The sequence below is a fragment of the Vigna unguiculata genome, chromosome 4 (genome assembly GCF_037176805.1).
Source record: "Vigna unguiculata cultivar grain cowpea cultivar isolate G323 ecotype 2 chromosome 4, ASM3717680v1, whole genome shotgun sequence".
In the NCBI taxonomy this organism is placed as follows: Eukaryota; Viridiplantae; Streptophyta; class Magnoliopsida; order Fabales; family Fabaceae; genus Vigna; species Vigna unguiculata.
The window spans coordinates 12467303-12486408 of NC_140795.1; the positions used below are offsets into that span (position 1 = coordinate 12467303).

Genomic DNA, 19106 nt, shown 5'->3' on the forward strand with positions numbered 1-19106 from the left:
ATACAGAATATAGTCATTGATTTTCTTTTAATATTAAGAAGAAAAGTTGTTTTGATGCTATGAGAATCAAATCTATGCTTTTGGACACTATGTTAAGACATTTTCAAAGTTAAAAAATTATAATAGTGAATGTGTTAGTTCTATTACAAGATAATTCTAAAAATATATTTGTTTAACTTTTTTTACTGAACCTAAATCAGGTTTATTTATTGTCATGAGAACAAATAAGACATTAGTGTTTTTTCAATATAATTTTAAAAATTTTGTATTTTTTACATTTGTCAATTAACATGATGATAAATTCTTTATATTCCATAGTATAGTTTTTTTTAAAATGATGTTGTTTTCATGAGTTTATTTTGAAAAATGTTTATATAGGTAAACCTATTAATCCCTATATTGTTATGCCTTTATAGTTAAAAAGATTACAATAACATTAGAATTAATTAATATCAATTATGTGACTGTCTTGTCATCTAATGAAGTTAGTGAAAAAAAAAGTGTGCTATTTTTCTATTTGTTTTATATAATGAAATTATTATGTTTAATGATGCAAATTTATGACAAGTTAACGATGATAGGAAAGAAAATGTTTTTGAATTTCAATTTATGATAAGCTTTTATGAGATGGTCTTATGGTTGTTGTTTTGAATTTCAATTTAAGATAAGATTTTTGTGAGATGGTCTTATGGTTGTTAGTTCAAGTTCTTTTTTGTTATATCAGAAGCATTAGTACATAAATAAAGTTATAAACAAAACACCTTAGTGATTATATTTCATATTAGAGTATTCACCTTGATCATAAATGATTTGGGAAATGAGTGAGTTATCTGCTTGTAACTTTTTATGTGAAATTTTTGGGTTGAAACTAATTAATGGTTGAAAAATTTTGAAGATTTAATTATGCAATCTCATCATATACTAAATGATTTTTTTTGGATTGACTTCAAAAAGGTAATAGTGGATATTAAAAGTTGCATAATAAAATCCTCTAAATGTTTCAACCATGAATTAGTGTCATTCTTAGTTGATAAGAGGATGAAGACCTACACCAAAATCCTTTGTGGACGATTAATTTTTTTTGTGGAATACTTGAATAAAAGTTTCCATATGGAATGACTCTGGTGTAGGTTTGCATCCTTACCTATTAGGAATGGAACTAATTAATGGTTGAAACATTTGGAAGATTTAATTATGCAATCTCATCATGTACTAAATGATTTTTTTTGGGATTGACTTCAAAAAGGTAATAGTGGATATTATAAGTATCTAGTGATACCTTTTTGAAACTAATATAGGAAAATCATTTAGTAAGTAATGTGGTTGCATAACCAAATCCTTTAAATGTTTTAACCATTAATTAGTTTCATTCTTAGTTGATATGGATGAAGACCTACATCAAAATCATTTGTGGGTGATTAATTTTTTTTTATGGAATATTTGAATAAAAGTTTCCAGGGGATGACTTTGGTATAGGTCTTCATCCTATACATAATATCAATTATGTTATAGTTTCACCATCAAAAGATTACAATAACATTAGAATTAATTAATATCAATTATGTGACTGTCTTGTCATCTAATGAAGTTAGTGAAAAAAAAAAGTGTGCTATTTTTCTATTTGTTTTATATAATGAAATTATTATGTTTAATGATGCAAATTTATGACAAGTTAACGATGATAGGAAAGAAAATGTTTTTGAATTTCAATTTATGATAAGCTTTTATGAGATGGTCTTATGGTTGTTGTTTTGAATTTCAATTTAAGATAAGATTTTTGTGAGATGGTCTTATGGTTGTTAGTTCAAGTTCTTTTTTGTTATATCTTGTAGAAGTTTGTAGTAATAAGTTGAAAGCATATCAGAAGCATTAGTACATAAATAAAGTTATAAACAAAACACCTTAGTGATTATATTTCATATTAGAGTATTCACCTTGATCATAAATGATTTGGGAAATGAGTGAGTTATCTGCTTGTAACTTTTTATGTGAAATTTTTGGGTTGAAACTAATTAATGGTTGAAAAATTTTGAAGATTTAATTATGCAATCTCATCATATACTAAATGATTTTTTTTGGATTGACTTCAAAAAGGTAATAGTGGATATTAAAAGTTGCATAATAAAATCCTCTAAATGTTTCAACCATGAATTAGTGTCATTCTTAGTTGATAAGAGGATGAAGACCTACACCAAAATCCTTTGTGGACGATTAATTTTTTTTGTGGAATACTTGAATAAAAGTTTCCATATGGAATGACTCTGGTGTAGGTTTGCATCCTTACCTATTAGGAATGGAACTAATTAATGGTTGAAACATTTGGAAGATTTAATTATGCAATCTCATCATGTACTAAATGATTTTGTTTTTTTGGATTGACTTTAAAAGGTAATAATGGATATTATAAGATCTAGTGATGCCTTCTTGAAATTAATATAGGAAAATCATTTAGCAGGTGATGTGGTTGCATAACCAAATCCTTTAAATGTTTCAACCATGAATTAGTTTCATTCTTAGTTGATAAGGATAAAGACCTACATCAAAATCATTTGTGGGTGATTAATTTTTTTATGGAATACTTGAATAAAAGTTTTCAGGGGATGACTTTGGTGTAGGTCTTCATCCTTACCTATTAGGAATGAAACTAATAATGGTTGAAACATTTGGAATATTTAATTATGCAATCTTATCATATACTAATTGATTTTTCTTTGTATTGACTTCAAAAAGGCAATATGGGATATTATAAGTTGGAGCTTACTTTGAATTTATAGTATCTAGTGATGCATCTTGAAATCAATCTAGGAAAATCATTTAGTAATTGATGATTGCATAATCAAATCCTGTAAATGTTTTAACCATGAATTAGTTTCATTCTTAGTTGATAAGAATGAAGACCTTCCAACAAAAGGATTCACCCGCAAAACTCCAAACAAAACTTGTAAGGGATAACTCACTTCTTTCAAGAAACGTTTAGGATCAAGGCTAACACTTTAATATGAAATTGAATCATGTTTTGTTCAATTTGACTTTAATTTGTTTTCTAATATGGTTTCAGCTAATTACTTTAAAATAGAAAAAATAAATAACTGATAGATACTATAGAAAATGAAAAATTTATCATCATTTCCCCGAATTCACCTTGAGGAAATATATTTCTTAACCTCATCTCATGACAATAAAGAACCCTCATTGATGCATTAGAAAAGTATGATGAATAGATTTTAAGGATTATATTATAATAGAAATTCAATGGTAGAACTTTTCAACTTCCAAAATGTCTTACCCTTGTTGTCCAATAACTCATATTTGATTATCACAACATTATAACCACTTCTCTTAAGTATTAGAAAGGAAAAAAATATATCAATCATTATAATAGTAGAGACATTAAATCTTGTATATAGAATGACAATATATATTCAAAATTAGACAAGAGAATATGAGCTATGTATAATTGATATAGTTAACAATAATATAACTTTTTGGAATTGTGAACTCGAGTAGAAGATGGAGAAAAATGTTACTTTTATGTTTCAATGTCTAATCTATATCAGTTTCAACATTTTTCTACACACGAATTCTTTAGTTAATCCAAGTGGTGTACTCTTATATTGTTACGTTGAAAAAGAGATGTTAGTAATAAATAATGTTATTGATTATGTCTCATTATTACTATTTATTTTCATATTACCTAATTTATAATTTAGAGATAGTAGAAAGAAAATATATTATAATGAATTTAATTAAAACTGCATTGAATTTTAACTATATTTACATTTATGTTATGTGTTTGTACCTCATGGCACTACAAGAATACTTCTATACTTCTAAACAGTGATCAATAATAATTAGTAACTATCGTGATCAATTTATATACTAATTTACGAAATAAAAGTTATTGTATTGGATACTAAAATAGTCATTATCTATAACAATATATAAAGATGATACCCTCTTTTGTGTCCGCATTTCTATATTCCTGTTTTACCCTTAATTACTATTTTTAAAATTAATTATATTATAAATAGTTACTCTTAATCGTAATTTTAAAACCTCTTCTGTCTTTACTGTTATCTTCAAAACTTTTTTTGTGTATGCAACATCCCGGTCGGATATTACTAATTTAAATAATTAAAATAGTAAATAAGTATAAAATCACATTTATGATAATAATTACTTTTTTCCAAAATGCGAGAAAATTTAAAACTTTATTACATCAACAATTATTAAGAAATTCGCCAAAATATAAAATCGTATGCAAAAGCCAAATCCGATAACATTAGTGATTACAAAGTCTTTAAAAACCATAAATTAAATACAACTATGTAGAAAATCCCCACGATAGCCCACGCTCTGGCTCTATGCCACACCAACACCACCTACAACATCACATGCTCCTGTGTAACGAATTACACGATCATCACCAAACACAAGTAGATAGGGTGAGCTAACAGATAAACATATAGACAATTCAAATATATATATATATATATATATATATATATATATATATATATATATATATATATATATATATATGCATACACCCATGGCCACCACCATGTTATCCATGTTCTACATCTTTAGATGATAACCTCAAGATACCCTTTGATGCCTCTACCTACAAGCCACAACTTGTAGAACACGTGCGAGAAACCTGCTACGGACCACACTCCGTAACGCCAGGTAGAGTTCCCAATACGAACCATAGTTCGTATTCGTCCCAAGACTACCAAACTTGCCGGCTAACGTTGAAAAGGGAAATCTTCTTGGACCCATCCGTGTGAGCCACAACTCGCACACTCACACCGACAACACTCGCCAATCCGAGTCACAACTCAAGGAATGCCACCTGTTTATCCTATATCTCGTGCCATAACTTAAGGGATATCATTTTGAGCCACAACTCAAGGAATTTCACAACAAAGTCCATCCTTAAGGTATTACCCAAAGCTTCGTAGACCACGCACATCCAAATCACACAAGCAATTGCTTGACCGTGGACCCAGGATATACATGCTTCCACGAGCCTGCCCGCTCGTGGTTCTACCTCTACGAACCTCCTCGCTCGTAGTCCAACTCTACGGACCTCCCCACCCGTAGTCCAACACACGTGATCCAACAACTACGAACCTCCCCGCTCGTAGCAGTCTCAAGTGTGAGCACGAAACATATGAACCTCCCCGCTCGTATCATTGCCTTGCGGGCCACCACTATGCCGTCAAGAGCTATGCCAGTAATAACCCGTTATTGGTTTAACACCCCAAAACAAGTTACATTCATTCCTACTCTTACAATTATACATGTCAACAATCAAGAATATATATATATATATATATATATATATATATATATGTATATACATACATATATACAAATTCAACAATCATTCAACAAATTCATGTTTCATGATTATTTCTATACATCTAGGTATTTATAATCACTCATCATTAAGCATATTATTAAATTAATAAACTATTAAAATAATATACAAAGGACTCAAACCCAAGTCCTATTCACGTTAAGATTTAAAAAATAAAATATGTACACTGTAAGACTACTTACTACATTGTTGTTGCATTCTCTTACTTTCTCGAAGGGAATCATCAAGTTCAAACTCGATGACACCACCTATTAAACGTAAAAATAAAAATAAAAAGAAAAACGCTAGAAAGAGGGCTTGAACCTCTGACCTTGTGGTTAACAGCCACACGCTCTAACCAACTGAGCTATTCCAGCTTTACTCTTTAATGTTTAAGCTAGTAAGATGCTAAGGATCTGTATAATTATATTAAGTGTAGAAGGTATGATTAATTATTAGAATTGAGTGGTGAAATGTTGTATTTATAGACTTCTTAGATCATTAATAAACAAATATATTAAAAATATTTTTGTTACTTGAATAATTAAGTCTTATTTCATGAGATATTAGATAATCAATTGTTATATCATAATAACTTAAAGATATAATAAAATCTAATAATAATTTATTATATCATAAGATATTATTTATAAATATCTTAAAGATATTTTATAGGCTTAATTAGTGATTTAGTCTCTCCATTTGTTGATTTGATTCATTTTGGTCATCTTATTATTTTTTCGTTCAATTTGGTCCTCTAATTCTTTAAAAAAAAGTTTAATTTGGCCATTTTCGTTAAGTTGACATTAACACCGTACAAGTCAGATGTCATTTTGTGGAATTTTTAAATTTTTTTATTTTTTTTAAATTTTAAAAAATAAATTGTCACGTGTCACGTCATAGTTGTACCATATGTCAATTCGAGATTTTATCATTTTTACTTTTAAGAAAATGCCACGCGGCAAGTCATGATTATACCACATGGTAGGTCATGATTGTTCCACGTGTCAGACTAACCATGTATGTTTTCATTTTAGTACCTTTATTTAATATTTTGATTCAATTTAGTTTCTTATTTTTTAAAATGATTCAATTTTGTCCTCCCCAATTTGACACATGACGCAACTATGAAGAGATACATGACAGTTTAATTTTAAAAATATTAAAAAAATTGAAAATTCCACAAAATGACATGTGGTATGGACATGGTATTGTTGTAATAGCTGATAAATCACGAACCAAAAAACTTCTTGAGGTGTGTAGATTCACTGCCTTTAAGGACTTATTCGCGGTGTATTGCGCAAGCCCCCCAGGATACAACAGGAACTTCTCGAAATTTCCAAGGTTCTCAGAACTAGCAAAGTAACTCTTAAAAAAGAGTAAATAAATAAACCCAGAATGAGAGAAGAGATATAAAAGAGAAAGGAGGAGAGAACTAGAGAGTATGAAAGTGTGTGTTTGAGGGAGGAGAATGATGCTCTATTTATAGATGGTGGATGAGGGCATAAATGGGCCAAAATCCATGGTCTGTGAAGGAAAGAAATATCCCAACTTTAAAAAGATATGGTTGCAACAATGCACCATATTTCCATCCAAAAATCACGTTCTCTTCGTTGCAACTGACAACTTTTGCAATATTCATATTATTATATATAACAATCCCCCACATATTGCAAAAGATAAGAGATAGAAAGAAGAAAAGAGAAAATTCTGGGTTTCATATAAGATGTAATGCATCAGAACTGGTATAGCAAGCTATATGAACCAAGGACACTTGATGTGTGTTAGCAGTTCATCAATCACAATACACCCCCACAATTCTTTGTTGTTATCGCTGTGTTGCGCTTATTAGGCCATGCGCGTGCCCGGTGTCCATGAGTGCTCTAGAAATCATGCCAAGATTGTTGACATGAGAAGCCAAGGTGGTTTGCTTCTTGAAGATTTGATGAAGATTGAATGAAGCTCTTTTGAACTATCTTGAAGCCATAAACATTGGAATGAAGCCTACATTGATGAAGGAAAGGAGATTTGATGATATCCATGGTGATCAAGGCTGGAATGTGTGCTCTCCATGTAGTTACATCATTAAGAAAGTGTATTTGTAGTTTGTGATTCATGTTTTAGACCTTAAAGCATTAATTAGATGTAGTTTGGTCTTTGTTGTGTTTTTAATCTGTTGAATGGTTTTTCAACAAGTTAAAATGTCTCTTTTAATCTGTTGAATGGTTTTTTAACAGGTTAAAAGGTTGGTTGCAGTAGTCTTAAACTGCAACAAATTCAATCAGTTGATTTAGTTTTTAATCGACTGATTTCACTTAAGTAAAATGAAATCAACTGATTGATTTGAAAATCAACCTGTTGAATTTCGTAACAATTTGACTATAAAAGCTGTGATTTTCGAAAGAGAGGTCTGTTGATCATTTTAGAGCACGATTTAGTTCTGAAAACTTGTGGAAAACTCTCTCCTTCGTGATCATAGGTGTTGCAGCTGTTGAAGATTGATCTTGGATCAATTCTTGAAGCTTTTGGCTTGGTTTGAAGCTTGGAGAAAGTGGTTTGTGGTAGGCAAGACTGTGCTACCACTAAGGTTTGATCTTTCTCAAGCTTTGTGTGTGTGCCTGGTGGTTTTCCAGGTTTGCAAGAGGGTTCTTACTGTGCTGGTGTGATTCTTGTGTGATTCAAGAGTCTTTTGTGGTGTTTTTGCATATTTTAGAAGTGTAAGGGTGGATACTTTGTAAAACTTTTGAAATAGTGCAAAGTCAAGCTAAGGTTGCCTTGACAAACTGGATGTAGCTCAGGTTTAGGTGAACCAGTATAAAAATTCGTGGTGTCCTCTCTTCTCAAACCTTTCTCTCTTGCATTTTCATTTTAAAGTTTCAAGAACTTGCTTTAATCATCTTTTTCATGTTCTTGCATGTTTTCATAGCATCTGAAGCATTGAGCTTGTTTGTATAATCATTTGGAACTGATCTTGATCATTCTTGAGCATTGTTTCTGGTTTAAAATTCAAATTCACATTTATGCATTTTTCCCAGTATTTTAGTCGACTGTTTTTCAGTTTCAATCGATTGATTATACCATAACAGAATCTGTTTAGTAAAATCAATCTGTTAACTCTGTTTTTGATAGATTGAAAGTGTATACTTCAGTACTGTTTGCATCCTAACTTGGTGATCTATTTGATTCAATCAAAGGTGGTTTTTAGCTTGCTAAGATAGCCTAAATTTTTAACTAGCCAATTCAACCCCCCCTTCTTGGCTTTTCAACCATTTCAAAACTAACAAAGATCTCATACAAGCGGCCCCACTTGACACTCATATATGTGATTTCATCAAGTGTATGCTACAAATCATACACCACCCGTAAGGGATATGAAAATCATTAAAACTTTGTTTAAACTAAAATTCTTACACCACAGAGAATTTTAATCACAAAGTTTAACCTCTAAAAAAATGTAGTCTCTAGCACTTTCACACACACACACACACACACACACACACCATAAGAATGGACATAATTGATTTAAAATCAATTTAGTGCTATCAGAACTAACAAGTGACTTGTTTTTACCCATATGAACCTTATTCATGGGATCTCCAATCACAAAGGTTGGGTTGCCATCACTTGTTTGTTTGCAAGTGGCTTAAGTCCCATTCCCCTCGATGTTTCTAATATCATGTTTCTTTCCAAGGGTTTAGTAAGAGGATCTGCTAGATTTTGTTCTGACCTCACATAATCAATGGAAATAATTCCACTCTTTAACAGTTGCTTAACCAAATTATGTCTCAATTGAATATGTCTGTTCTTCCCATTGTAGTTCTTGTTTTTAGCTATAGCTATTGCCGATTGGCAATCACAATGAATTGAAACAGATGGGGTTGGTTTCATTCCTAGAGGAATGTTTGCTAAGAAGTTTTTCAACCACTCAGCCTCACTACCAGCCATTTTGAGAGCAACAAACTCAGATTCCATTGTTGATCTTGCAATAATTGTTTGACTGACTGATCTCCATGTATTCGCACCACCCCCAAGTGTGAATACATAACCACTAGTGGATTTTGTCTCATCTGAATCAGAGATCCAGTTAGCATCACTGTACCCTTCTAGTACAACGGGAAATCCACTATATTCAATGGCATAATCCATTGAACCTCGTAAGTATTTCATAAGTCTTGCAAGTGCATCCCAATGTTCCTTATTAGGACATTGAGTGTATCTACTCAGTCTACCTACTGCATAAGCAATATCAGGTCTTGAAAAGCTCATTAAGTGCAGTAAGCTCCCAATTATCTGGGCATACTGAGGTTGAGAAACAAATTCTCCTTTATTTTTCATTAATTTAGAGTTAGCATCATAAGGGGTACTCACTAGTTTGAACGCATAATAACCAAATTTCCTAAGAAGTTTCTCAATGTATTTTTCTTGGGATAGTAATATACTATCTCCCTTCCTTATGATTCTAACACCTAAAATCACATTGGCTTCACCCATGTCTTTCATTTCAAAATTAGATCCTAGAAACAATTTAGTTCTAGAAACTATATCAATGCATGTACCAAATATTAACATGTCATCCACATACAAACATATAATGACACATTCACCATTTTCAAATTTAGAATACACACATTTATCAGCATCATTAGGTAAGAAACCATCACATAGTAAGACACTATCTAGTTTTTCATGCCATTGTTTAGGTGCTTGTTTTAACCCATACAAAGATTTTAAAAGTTTGCATACCTTATTTTCTTGACCAGGGACAACACACCCCTCAGGTTGAGTCATATAGATTTCCTCCTCTAAATCACCATTTAGAAAAGCAGTCTTAACATCCATTTGATGTATCACTAGCTTATGGGTAGCTGCTAAGGCTAACAAAACTCGGATTGAGGAAATCCTAGTCACAGGGACAAAGGTGTCAAAGTAATCTATGTTGGGTTTTTGAGTAAAACCTTTTGCTACTAACCTTGCTTTATACTTATCTATGGATCCATCTAGGTGATATTTTTTTCTTAAATATCCACTTACAACCAATGGGTTTTGCTCCTTTAGGCAAATCTACTAAGGTCCAAGTATTATTTTTCTGAATTGATTCAATTTCAGTCCTAATGGCTTTATCCCACTGTTTTGCATCAGGAACTCTAGTAGCCTCTAAAAAGCTTGTTGGATCATTTTCAACTATAGGTATAAAAGTCATCTCCAAAAAAAGTTTCCTTCCTTTATCTTTTACTTCTTCTCAAAACTTCACACATGGCATCACTATTATTATCTATAGACTGTTCAGGTGTCTCACTAACTTTTAAAGGAAATATATGTTCAAATAACTCCACATTTTTGGTCTCCACAATAGTATTATGTTCAATTACATCACTTTTAAGAATAAGAAACCTATAGGCAGCATTATGTTCGGCATAGCCTAAAAACATACAATCAGAGGTTTTAGAGCCTATTTTTCTTTTCCTAGGATCGGGTAACATTACCTTAGCTTGGCACCCTGACACTCTTAGATATTTAAGATTAGGTTAATAACCTCTCCACAATTCATAAGGTGTTTTACCAATTTTCTTATGAGGTATCCTATTTTGTAAAAAACATGCAGTAAGAAGGGCTTCTCTCAGCTACTCCATTAGACTCAGGTGAATATGGTGGGGTTACCTCATGGATGATACATTCTCTAACACAATATTCATTAAACAGAACATATTCACCACCTCTATCTGATCTAATCCTTTTAATTTTCTTATTCAATTGATTTTCTAATTCTGCTTTATATTTTAAAAACACATCGAAAGCTTCATCTTTATGCTTGATTAAGTACACTTTAGTGTATCTAGAATAATCATCTATAAAGGTTACAAAATAATTTTTACCACCTCTAGACATAGTTTGTTTTAAGTCGGCTAGATCAAAATGAATTAACCCTAATAATTCAGATTGACGTTCTACAGGATAACAAGTTTTCTTTGTTATTTTAGATTCTACACATATATCACATCTACCACTTTGTTTATCATGCATATTAATTAATCGTAGTCGTTGCAATTTCATAACATACGAAGAATTCACATGTCCTAATCTAGCATGCCACATATCATATGAGTCAACGATATAAGTAGAAGAAGATTCATTAATAATTTCTGAAATATTGAGTACAAAGAGACCTTGATCACAATATCCCTTCCCCACGAAAACATTATTTTTTGTCATTACAATCTTGTCAGATTCAAATGACACTTTAACCCTAACTTTTCCAAGTAGAGCTACAGATATTAGATTAACTCTAATAGAGGGCACATGCAACACATCACTCAAGACCAGAGTCTTCCCTGATGTGAGTTTCAGAAGAACCTTTCCTTTCCCAAGAATAGGAGTTGTCCTAGAGTCACCAAGATAGACATGTTCTTCTCCTTCCCCTATACTGGTATAGGAGGTAAAAGCACTTCTGTTTGCACAGATGTGCCTGGTAGCACTAGAGTCTACCACCCACTTACTCACATTGGTCATCAAATTTACTTGTGAAATGACCACAACTATAATATCTTCCCCTTGAGCTATATTTGCCCTAGGAGGATTTTCGTTTCTTGCTCTACGCCTGCACTGAGGTGCATGATGGCCAGGCTTCCCACATACGAAGCAATTTCCCTTTTTCTTAAAGGTGGGGTTAGATCCTTTGGGACGAAAGTTTCAAAAATTACTTTTCTTATTGTGATCAGGTTTATTCTTGTACCTTTTTGGTGCAGGTTTTTCTTCTACAATGTTAGCTTTTGCCAATAATGCTTTGGCCCTTACAATAGCACATTCATGCCTGTTTGTATCTTCGACTATGATGTGTGTAATGAGCTCTTGAAGCGACATCTTCTTGTGCCTGTGTTTCACTTGTTGTTTATAGTCAATCCAAGATGACGGTAGTTTCTCAATCAGGAGTTCTGAAACAAACTCATCAAGAAGGATTATGTTCTCTGCTTTGATATCTTCAAGAAACTTGTGATATTCGTTGATTTGGATCTTCATGTCCTTATCTTCAATCATCTCCAGCGGTAGTAGTTTCCTATGATGAATCTTTGTCTGACTACGTCTTATTTGCATGAATCCAGTCTTCAACTTGTTTTAAAGAGATATTTGAGTTGGGCTTTGAGCATGTGAGAGCAGTAACAACTCCATACATGTCTAAAAGGGTAGACACACGTTCTTGCCAGCGTCAGAAATTCTGTCCAGAGAACACCTCGATTTTTGACACATCCGGAAAAGGTTTCGCAAAGACTGTCTGAGCTTCAGAAACAATATTTGGATTCTCCGTAGAGGATGTGTTGTTGTTGTTGTTGTTGTCAGCTATAAGTCCTTAAGATTGTTGTAGTAGCTGACAAATCACGAACCAAAAAACTTTCCGAAGCGTGTAGATTCACAAGGACTTATCCGTAATGTATTGCGCAAGCCCCCCAGGATACAACAGGAACTTCTCGGAATTTCCAAGGATCTCAGAACTAGCAAAGTAACTCTTAAAAAAGAGTAAATAAATAAACCCAGAATGAGAGAAGAGATATAAGAGAGAAAGGATGAGAGAACTAAAGAGTATGAAATAGTGTGTTTGAGGGAGGAGAATGATGCTCTATTTATAGATGGTGGATGGGGGCATAAATGGGCCAAAATCCATGGTCTGCGAAGGAAAAAAATATCCCAACGTTTAAAAAGATATGGTTGCAACAGTGCACCATATTTCCATTCGAAAATCACATTTTCTTTGTTGCAAGTGACAGCTTTTGCAATATTCATATTATTATATATAACAAGTATTAACGTCAACTTAACGAAAAGGACCAAATTGAACATTTCTAAAGAATTAAAGGATCATATTGAACTAAAAAATAATAAACTAATCAAAATGAACCAAACCAACATATTAGATGACCAAATCATTAGTTAAGCCCATTTTATAATATCTTGAAGGTACGTGCAATTATCACGTAAAACAATATTAATGATATATTAATGTTTATTTATTTTTCATATCAATAAAGACTGTGAATTATATTTTTAAAACAAAGATAAATAGACTTATGTTAGTTATAACAAAATAAATTCAAACTTAAATTTAAAAATGTTACAATAAAGTACCTAAAATTCAAAGGGTATCTTTGTATTCAAATTTACTTTGCGTATTTATAACAAAATCATTATCGATAAAGTTTGATTGAAATTTATTATTTTAAAAGTCAATAGAATTATTATATATAGTGATACTAAAAACTTATAATATTAATGTGTTTTAATGAAATTATTTCAAAACTACATTTACTCTTAAATTATGATACACTAAGCAAAATAAATAATGTATTAAATTACGTGTTGATCCAGTTTTCGATACCCACTTCACAATCAACTTTTCTTCGTTTTGGTTAGAAGGAAATACAAAAGAGAGATGAGATTATTCTAGATAAACTTTTGCATATATTAAGATTAGAACACCCCTAATGTTTTATTATTAATATTTTTATTTTGGCCCGACCAAAAAAAAATGGGTATTCCTAAATTTTGATTTCGCTCTCTCTACAAACTATTACACTCTAAATGCAAAATGAAAATTATGCATAAAAACATGAAAATAAAATTCTTAATGGGGAACCCTTTTGTGGGTTTGCTCATCTCCATAAGGAGGAACAAACAATGTTTATATTTTGTTAACTCTATTAAGGTATTTGGAGAGCTTTCTCTGTTCACTATTTCATTTGAATGCTAATAGTTATAAATGTACTCCATTTCCCTTTCATGTTCTTCTATATGTAGATCATGTCTTTGTCTTTTGCACCACCAAATGAAGCACTCTTACAAATCTAATGCAATTTCTTCGTTCTTATTGCATGACTTCAAGCTCTTTCACTTATTTCGGTATTCTTATTTTTTTTTAAATTGTTTTCAATGATTATTGATTTCTTTGAATATACTGTTATCTAATAAATAATTCTTATCTCGCTTTTCAATGAATATTGTTTATTTGAATACCGTTTTTCTTTGCATCTTTTCTAAACCAAATGAGCTCAACTGAGCTCAATTGGGACCATGAAAGAAGCAATTTACTTTGCTCTGTCTGTATCCTTCTTTTTGTTCATAACAAAAACTTGAATGTGCTGATCAAAATTGTTTCTTTCTGTAAATTAGTCTTGATTTACGTAAATATAAATGACAAAGATGAATAATTTATTGATGAATTTTGAAGTTGTTATAATAATTAAGATTTTATAAAGTTGATCCCGATGTCTAACATAATTTAGTCATTAAAAATTAGAAAAACAAAAATTAAATCAGAATTAGAGACCTTAGAGCTTCTACCACTTGCAATCTCATAGCCACTACCTCGCCACCATCTCCACCTCGCGGCACTAGATCTGTTCAGAGCACCACATCTGTAGTGCACCTGCAATCACCGTGCCTGAACACGAAACCCTCAATGTTGCATAAGCATGAACTGATGGCACAAAAACGAAGTAAGAACCGATGGCACATGTATATTTAACCAAAATTGCGAGGTTTAACGGTGGTCAACAACGGTGGTGAAGTGGTAATCTGTTAGTGGCAAACTGTGACAGAACTACTGTATAGGTGGTGGCAATGCTATTGCTGGACGAGCTCGTGATGGGAGAAGAAAAAAAAAGAACGCAGCTAGTGCAAGACGAAGAATAGTGCATTATGAAATTGGGGATTTTTAACCTAGATTTCTACCTCAGTTATTTTAAACTAAGGCATAAAAGGCCAATTCTGCCTCGAGTTTAAGGAAGACCGAGGCATAAAGTCCAATTTTTACCATTCCACCTCAATTCTAAGACCACCCGAGGACATATATCTCGAATAAAATAATTAAAAAAAATGTCAATTTTATGCCTGAGTAACATGCAATTGTGGCAAAATAGCTTTTATGCCTGGATTAAAATAATTAAAATAGCTTTTAATCCTCTAAATTCAAATAAAAATAAATTCAAAAGATCGCGAATATGAAAATTTTGGGAGGCATTAGACCTCGATTATGTTAGATGCCAGGCAGAAAATGCTTTATGCCTTGGTTATTTGGACAACCGAGGCATAAAAGTTTGTTGAAGTTGCGAAAATGTCACTGCACTTGAATATGCTTCTGTTCTTCTTTAACTCAAGCATAAAGGGCGTTGTAAATGCCAAATTCTACACTAGTGCCAGTTATAAAAGTAGCACAACAAAAGCTCTCGGAAATAATAAAAAAAAACAAATTAAAAGGACATATGTTGACAAAAACAAATAGGTTACAAGGGGTATCTTAGATAAAAAAAAGACAAATGTCAATATATTAAGTAAGGGGATTTTAGATATTTCATTAGTACATTATATTTCTATATTTATAGTAAAAGCCATAAATGAAATTCTCTTTTGTTGCATGATTAGGATTGATTGAGAAGTCATTTGTTCTTATGATACCCTGATGAGTTGACCTAAGTTTTTCTTACTTTATAGTTTCAAACTTTCATGAGGAGATGAAAAAGTTTAAAGTTTGGGGTATTTGTTCGTATAACACATACGTTATACGATCATCGCACAAACACAAACAAAACACAAAAGCAAGGTTTTGCTAACTAATAAAAAAAGTCACACAATAATATATTACCCATATATAAGTCACCTTACATTATCACAACATATGCATAAACTAAACCAAGATAACAACTGTAACATCTATAAATCAATAAATAATATATTACTTTATTTATAAGTATTTTAGTATGTATCTATAATTTATATTTATATATATATTCTTCTTCTTATTATTATTTGTACAGTTGTCCCAAATACATCCTAAGAGAACATTCTTGGGAAAGTTTTTTTTTATGAAAAGCTACCTGAATGTGTGACATCCCATTTAAATAGATCAAATCTACTAAATAAAAACATCGCATAATTATAGAAATGCAAGAGCAACAGATGAACAGTGCACATAAGGAAATCCACAATTACAGTTATCCAGGAAGTACTTAAAAGTTAGTGAGGCACATTAAACGATTGCCTCTAACAAAGCATAACCTAAAGGGGTTTTATCAGTATTACAGAAAAACAACAATGCCCCTTAAGAGCATGGAATTACAAAAGGGCACTAGGGCCAAAGAACTCTTCCTGAGAGTCACACATACAATCCACTAAGTTGCACCACTGCTACCACCAGGCCTATTTCCAGGATTTCCCCCATCTGCTCCCACCAATAAGGTGATCATTGTAAAAGAGAAGACAAGACAAGAAACATACACAAAATGAAAGGGTAAGCTAGTGTAATTTGACTTTAACATATTGTAGCAGACAAATATTTAAAGCAGTCCCAGCATGCAACATCGTAAGCACAAAGAATCATGTTATAGCAAATAAATAGGACACTAAGACTCAATTATTCGGATAAATATATTAAAATCGGATTCGCTAGACGCTTGCACTTGTGGTGGCCTCTACTGCTCTGTAGAGCCATTGCCAATGGGTTTCACCCTACCACACACAAGGTTAGCCTTTAAACATCTATGGCCATTATCCTACCAAAGACTAGGGCCTCCCGCTACTCTCACCACTTGGCTCAGTTTGCTCTACATGAGACTCACTGACCCTTTAGAGTTTTGGGATGCGGTCCTTACTTGAATCCATATCTTAATACATAACCTACACACCACCATGAGATCTCCCCACGAGACTCATGGAATTACGCCTATCTCACACCAATATCATGTTTCTCATATCATAACCACCACTTTCATCTCATACATTCAATGCTTATTTCACCCAACCACCATTTAACAATTTCATGCCATAACTAATACCAAACATACCAATTTCAATGCATACAGATCACACAACCAAGCATATTAAATACGTACAACCAAACCATGAAAAATTTCAAGAATATAGAATCAAATTTGCCTCATTCTCGCTCAGGCTAAAAGCCTTCGCTCAAGCTACATCAACTGTCTCACTTAAGCTAGGTGTTGTCGCCTGAGCGAGTCCTGCAATAGTAGCGCTCTGCGAGCTCTCGCCCAAAACCAAAGTCCCTCGCCTGGACGAGGATGTGAGCAAAGAGCACATCTGGTTTCCTCGAGTACTCGCTTGGGCGAGCCATTCTCGCTTGAGCGAGACAATGCGTCGCTCAAAACCCGAATTGGTCGCCTGAGCGAGATGCTCGAGCAGAACCAGGGTGAGTTTCTGCTAATCTCGCATAGGCGAGACAAGCTCGCTTGTGCGAGAATACCAGCTCTCACCACTATTCCACGCATGCAGCATTAAAAGCAGCCAACATAAACCACACAGTTCATTCATATGTGAGCACAAGCACTCTTTAAATCATTTCAAGCATGAAACAAAACAGAAGCACACCACATACTTCAAAAACATGAAAAAGAACCTAGCTTCCCTTACCTTTTTAGATGCAAGAAAAGGAGCAGCAACTGAAAGAGCACAACTTAGGCACAACAGCTCCGCGGACTAGGACAGTGAGTTGAAATGAAAACCCCAGGACCCAAACTAGAGTAAGAGGATGAACCCTAAACGCAACAAAACACCCAACTGGAAAAGGAGAAATGAAGGCTACAACAGATCCGAGGGGTAACTTACTAGAGGAGAACAACTGAGCTAGCTCGAGGGTTGAAGTTCTCTATGCCCTAGCAGAACTTTTGCTTTCGTAGAGAGAGATAGGAGAGAAACTATTTTTCTAAAGAAAAGAGTAAAGTGAGATTGTGAGGGGGGTCGGCAGAGTATTAGGGTCCTACAGAGGGGCTGGCCTTGGGCCTACGAAAAGGCCAGGCCCAACCCTTAGGAACAAAAAAAAAGGGCTTACAATATCTCCCCAACAACAAAAATTTTTCGTCCTCGAAAAATTAGACTTACCAGAAAAGATGTGGGTACGAAATCCTCATGTCCTCCTCTAGTTCCCAGGTAGAGTCACGTGTCCTCTGGTCCCAAATGACCTTTACAAGACTGGTGGCTCTTCCCTTCTGCTCCTTAACTTGGCGATCCTATATAGCTACTGGTTGCACCACTACTCGGAGATCCTTCCTAACTTGCACATCCTCCGCCTCCAACACATGTGACGGGTCAAACACGTACTTTCTCAGTTGGATGACATGGAAAACTGGGTGGAGATTAGCCAACTGAGGTGGCAATGCAATCTCATAAGCCACAGGTCCTACCCTCTTCAAGATCTAATATGGACCCAAGAACTTAGGAGACAGCTTCCTCGAGCAGATAACCCTCCCCACACCAGTGGTTCGGGTCACCCTCAAGAATACATGTTCCCCAACCTCAAACTCTAGGGGTCTTCTCCTCTTGTCTGCATATGCTTTCTGTCGACTTTGAGATGCTTGCAACCTATCCCTCACCAACTGCACGTTCTCTGTGGTCTGTTGCAACAACTCAGGTCCTACCAAAACCGATTCACCATCCTGGTACCAACATAAGGGAGTCCTACACCTCCTCCCATATAAAGCCTCATAAGGTGCCATCCCTATACTCGCCTAGTAACTGTTGTTATAGGTGAACTCCACCAGCGGTAACACCTCATCCCAACTGCCAAGGTGGTCCAAGATACACGTCCTCAACAAGTCCTCCAAGGATTGAATCACCCTCTCTGACTGGCCATTTGTTTGAGGATGATAAGCAGAACTCATCCTCAGCCTGCTACCCACAGCCTCCTGCAGCGTCTGCCAGAACCTCGAAGTGAACCGGGGGTCTCTGTCAAACACTATGCTACTAG

At 33.6% G+C, this 19106-nt stretch overlaps 1 protein-coding gene and 1 non-coding gene across 2 annotated transcripts; both read right to left on the bottom strand.

Annotated features, from left to right (window-relative positions):
- Positions 1-5668: 5668 nt before the first annotated feature.
- Positions 5669-5742, bottom strand: TRNAN-GUU (transfer RNA asparagine (anticodon GUU)). Its single transcript has one exon. It is a non-coding gene; the product is annotated as a tRNA-Asn (tRNA).
- Positions 5743-18369: 12627 nt separating this feature from the next.
- On the bottom strand, positions 18370-18855 carry LOC146886807 (uncharacterized). Its single transcript, XM_085671879.1, has 2 exons — positions 18643-18855; positions 18370-18555 (listed from the first exon to the last, which is right to left on the bottom strand). The coding sequence occupies exons 1-2, from the start codon at positions 18853-18855 to the stop codon at positions 18370-18372; spliced, it is 399 nt and encodes a 132-aa protein (XP_085528005.1).
- Between the last annotated feature and the right edge of the window lie 251 nt (positions 18856-19106).

Excerpts from the sequence above, each read along its gene's own strand:
- LOC146886807 (XM_085671879.1), bottom strand. The coding sequence starts at position 18,855 with ATGGCACCTTATGAGGCTTTATATGGGAGGAGGTGTAGGACTCCCTTA. Across the intron at positions 18,556-18,642 it reads AGTTTGAGGTTGGGGAACAT|ATCTTGAAGAGGGTAGGACC; the intron begins GTATTCTTGAGG and ends GGTCCATATTAG.